Source organism: Taudactylus pleione, unplaced genomic scaffold (genome assembly GCF_031769625.1).
Source record: "Taudactylus pleione unplaced genomic scaffold, aTauple2 ptg000114l, whole genome shotgun sequence".
Lineage (NCBI taxonomy): Eukaryota > Metazoa > Chordata > Amphibia > Anura > Myobatrachidae > Taudactylus > Taudactylus pleione.
In genome coordinates, this window is record NW_028284516.1 from 12,657,702 (window position 1) to 12,662,936 (window position 5,235).

General features: G+C 40.1%; 1 protein-coding gene across 1 annotated transcript; it reads right to left on the reverse strand.

The window, feature by feature from the left end:
• Positions 1–3,110: 3,110 nt before the first annotated feature.
• Positions 3,111–4,487, reverse strand: LOC148524954 (zinc finger MYM-type protein 1-like). Its single transcript, XM_088471353.1, has one exon. It carries the CDS (start codon positions 4,485–4,487, stop codon positions 3,111–3,113), a length of 1,377 nt encoding a protein of 458 aa, XP_088327479.1.
• Positions 4,488–5,235: the final 748 nt, after the last annotated feature.

A 5,235-nucleotide genomic window follows, 5' to 3' on the forward strand; every position in this document is an offset into this window, starting at 1 on the left:
ATGGCAGCAGCCATATTAGTTTAATAAATATAAAAAGAAGCAAAACTTACTGTATAAAACATTAACCATCTGATATTAACCTGAAACATACACATTACAAATGACTATAACTATGGGATATATTTCATACAAAGACTCAGAATATACAATAAACAGAATATATTGCATTCTGCCTATATTACACAAACTACCACAGAACGAAGGGGTATATTTACTACTGTAAGTCTTGATTGGAGGTAAAGTGAATGGAGAAAATGTACCAGCCAATCAGCTCCTAACTGCCATGTCACAAGCTGTGTTTGAAAAATGACAGTTAGGAGCTGGTTGGCTGGTACTTAATCTCTGTTCACTTTATCTCCAACCATGGCTTAGTAAATAAACCTCTAAATTACATAACTACATAATAACCATTACCATTAAAGCCATTTGTTTCACCCATTAAACTCTGCTCTATGCCATAATCAAACAGAACATAAAGAGATGCTACTTAGTCATTATAGGTAGAGAACCAGCTTCCAGCATCCAGGTGTGTTTAGTTCCATTGTTGTTAAGAGAGTGAGTGTTTGGTGTGAGTAGGGATACTGAGCCTGTGCTCCCCTCTGTGAGCATGACAGCACAGGAAGTGGTCAAAGCCTATTGTTTCATTCCCAGGTAAATTCTGTGTGTGTGAGATGGTCATGCTTGTTCATACCGTATGCTAATGGGCTAAGCAAACTGGTTTCTGAGATCAGTCTATGTGCAATGGGCCTGATTCAGAGCCGGACGCAAGTGGCTGCTCGTTCGCTCCAAGTGATATTTGCCCTACTGCACATGCGTACGGATTGTAATACGCATGCGCGAACCAGTCAGTGCGGCCGAAATTCATGTGCTCGCAAAATAGCGAATGCCTGATAATTTGAGCGACAGAATAAGGCGTATGTGGGTGGTAACACTGGAAGGTGCTTGAAAACGGGGAGTGGAGATCCGATCGCAGGCGTGCTTAAAGGTCAAAACGGGCGTTTTATGGGTGTGCATAATTAAAACAGCAGCGTCATTGACCACGTCACTGGGTTTTTTTTAAGCCACAACTGCTCGCAAAATTGTGGTAGCAAAAACCAACCACAAGAATAGCGAGCAGCTCATACCCTGTTCGATGTACTCGATTAATCTAACAAATAGCGGACATGACGTAGGATGCGAGTGGCCAGGGGGCGTAGTTATCCAAAAAACGACCGCAAGTTTTGTTCGCTCGTTCAGACCTAGAGGCGTGAACAGACCGCAAACAGCAAACGGTTCATTTGTACAGCCACCCCTATTTTCGGGATGAGCGAGCGCAAATAGCGACCGGCTCTGAATCAGGCCCAATATCTCTAAAATGGGAAGAAAATATACTGTAACAGGCTACTCATTGTGCAGTATTCAAATCTTTTTTATTATATTGAAGAAACATAAAATATTCTTACTCTACACACAATCATGTAGTTGTGGCCAACTAGGGTAAGATGGTATGTATTAACTGTCACACCTCACTACAGGGTGTGAGTTTCTACAGCAGGGGCTCCTACAGTAGCTGTGGTCACTCCTGCGCAAACATCTAACGCGTTTGTCTAAAGTGACTTCCTCAGGGGTGTGTCTTATGAAAGAAAGTGGGTGTCTTATATATACAATCATATTAAACTTTAAATTTCTAAAAAGTACTTAAAACATATTCTTGCCATAATATATAAAAATTTAATTTTACAAGGGTAGATGGTTACATAATAATTAGTAATACTTTAATCGTAATAGGTTTCCCAGTGCCTCCAGAATTTTGATAATATCCATATTAAATATCTGAACATATATAGCATTATAATGGGTACACAGTTCCCCTTAATTCCAGTAAGTTCCCTACATTATAAGTAGGATCTTGCATAGGCATTGCTAATGAAACATCCGTTATTGATTTCCATATAAAAATCAAAGCCAATTCTTTACTAAGTAAGGTTATTGACATATCATTTAAATAATTGCTAAGTTTACGTGGAAACTTATAACATTAATTAAATAATTAATGTATTAAACTACTCTTACATCATTTTACAGCTAATACAATAGCAATGGCCAGCATAAAGAAATGGATTTGATTAAAGCATGGTGGAATTACTTTGTTTCATGAGAGTAACTCCAGAATGTGTCTTCAGCCATCATCTGAATACGAGTGACTTCTCTCCATATATCCCCCTTTGTACCACTATCATAGTGACACAATATTCGGTTTGTGTATTATTTAAGAAATAAACTGATGCTCTTAAAGAATAGCTCTTTAATTGCTTATCTCTCTGTTCATTAACCATTTTAAATACTTGCACAATACTAACACAAGGATTATAAATCAGATCTCTACTTACTGCTGTCGCGGGGAATGTCTCCCTTCGCCTTGTGATTACCTGACACTTCTAAGTTTATGTCCTTAGAATGATGTAATGCATTCCAGGAGCCCTCCTTCTTATGGCCTACATACAATCCACCTATCTTTTCCCTAATTCCAGTTCTCCCTTCATGGGCAGTTTTAGAGTGGAAGTGGCCCGTGTGCAGAAAGTGCAGGCACCCTCCTCTCTCTGGCGGTGCCATGGTGCATTCGATTCTGGCTTAGTGCCAAAATCTACTGCGCATGCGCGGGCCTCCGGGAAAATGGTGCCTGCGCCGTTTTCCCAGGGATAGCAGTACTGCGCATGTGCAAGTCACCGTAAAATAGCCACCGCCATTTTCCCAATGATTTGTGCTGCTCTGCAATGGACTATGGACAGATAAGTACAAAGACAATATGGGTGCACGGTGTGTGGTGTGGGTCCCCCTGGACCCAGGGGTCCAGTGGCGTAACTATAAATTTTGCTCCCCCCTGCCAAAAAGTTACTGGCGCCCCCCCTCCTTCCCCACAAAATGGCATTTTGGTAAAACTAAAAACGAAAAAGCATTTCTTGTGAAGAAAAAAAACCATACTTTTATTTTTGACAACTATCTGAACTTCTTTCTCCGTGCCTTGGCTTCAGCAAAGTCATCAATAACTTTATCCATGTTAAGTTTCTAGTTGCCTCACATTCTATGCTTAAAAGTGAAAGTCCTTGCAGCCGCTCCTAAGACATGTTGCTTCAAAGGTAATTCTTGATTAATTTGAGCTTTGAGAATGATCTCTCGCATGAAGCCACTGTGACTGGTATGGTCAAGAACAATAGTAAAGCTGTGCAAATGTTACAAAAGCTGCTTGCAATAGTACAGTTTTCCACAATCAGCATATGTGCAAAATCAGCTATGTTGTTTAACTTCTGAATGTCCACCTTTAGTGCAGTTCTCAAGGTTAGCAACTCTTCGGCAAATGAGCTTGACAAAAATTTTGGATACAATTCTACAATCTTGTTTGCTGACCTTACAACTTCTTCATCTATCGCCTTTAACAAGTTGGCAGGTATAAGAATGCCAAATCTGTCTACAACTTCCCTCATACCTTTAAACCTGTTTTTGAGTTGTGCGTTAACTACATCGAGTGTGGCATAGTACACGTTAACTCTAAAAGCATCTTCGTGGTCTTTGAAGGGTTCGTGTTTGGCCAAATCATCAAAGTGTTTTGATACAGCGCGTGAGCGTTTTCTGCTAAAACTGGCATCAATCTTCCAAGTTTTTGCTAATGCCACAGCCTCCTCCTTGGTTGGCTGAAAATTATTTCTTAGTTCAGTCATGTCATTGGTAGTCTGTGCCAGAAAGTTCACACTTTTTGATAAGTCCACATCTTTTGCCTGAAGGGACTTAGAAGTTGTTTGAACTGATTTCAGGACCTTGTACCAAATAACAAGGATGAAAACAAATTCAAAAGATTCCATATCTTTTTTCAGGCCGCTAGCCTCAGCTCTTTCATCTGGTTTTCCTAGCAAAATAATCGGTGTTAGCGTCTTCATTATTGCAACAAATCGATGCAGCACTGCCATTACAGCATCAAACCTACTAGCCCACCGAGAAGGACACAATCTCTTCAATGTCACATTAGGATGACCATGTACATTCATGCTTTTAAATTCATGGTACGGTTCGAGAAGACTCCAACGCTTAATGCTAGCAGCAAAAAAAGTGTACAACTTCTGCAAGACGTCAAAGAACTTTTGAACATCTTGAATTTCTGCTACAGCATCATTCACACCCAAATTCAGATTATGGGATGCACAGTGGACATACAAAGCATTTTCTTCTACCTTTTTTATCTTCGCTTGGACACCATTGTAGATGCCACTCATTGCTGCAGCTCCATCGTATCCTTGGCCAACACATTTTGAGACATCAAAAAAAAATTTTTGTAAACCATTAAGAATTTCGTCAGACAGTCCCAAGGAAGTTTGGTCAGTGATCCGTCGGAATCCAAGAAACATCTCTTTAATCAGTACCTCTGTTGGTCTGCCACTCTCATCCTTAACTACAGTTACATATCTGAAAATTTCACTCATCTGATCACACTTAGAAATGTCTTGCGTCGTGTCCATAAGGATTGAATAGAATGGTTTTTCAGCAATCTCATCTATCAATGTCTTCTCCAAATGTGAGGAAAGTACCTGAATGAACTAATTTTGAATTTTTGGACTTAGGTACTTCACTTTATACTTGGCAGCACCAGACTCCTTCCCCAAACGTTCCTTAAGAACAGGATCATATTCAGCCAAGAGCTCAACAATTGCAAGAAAATTTCCACTGTTCGGCTGCCCAATAACTTCATGATGGCCATGGAATGGCAAATTACAAACTGCAATGTCAATGTAACATTTAGCAGACAATCCAAGACTTTCTTCCAAAAGTTTTTCTCATTTTGTATTCCTCTCTCCATATCCTTGTCTATTCTTCCATGCAACCTCCATTGATCAAACACGCAACAAGCACTTGTATGTATGGTGCTGTGTTCGTGATCTGTCACTTTTCGAGACAGTTCCTTCCAAGCAGAAATTCCTGATGCCCAACTTTCATGGTAACCTTTTCTAATACGTTCCGCAAACAGCCAACAAGGTTCACAGTAGGCTTTGTTTAGAATTGGTGAATAACATAGCCACATTCTTGGTATTTTCAATCCACAATCTGACAGTTTCTCATAGTAGAACTCAGTAAAACTTCTACGGTTTTCATCACGTGGAAATGGCCCTACAGGCCTGCAGGATCCATGTTCTATGATGAAAGCTTTAATGTCTGGATCAACAATGTTTACAGGGTAGTGTGCTCTGTCCGTGGGATGTGCTGCAGTAA

Coding starts and splice junctions, on each gene's coding strand:
- LOC148524954 (XM_088471353.1), bottom strand. CDS start 4,487: ATGGACACGACGCAAGACATTTCTAAGTGTGATCAGATGAGTGAAATT.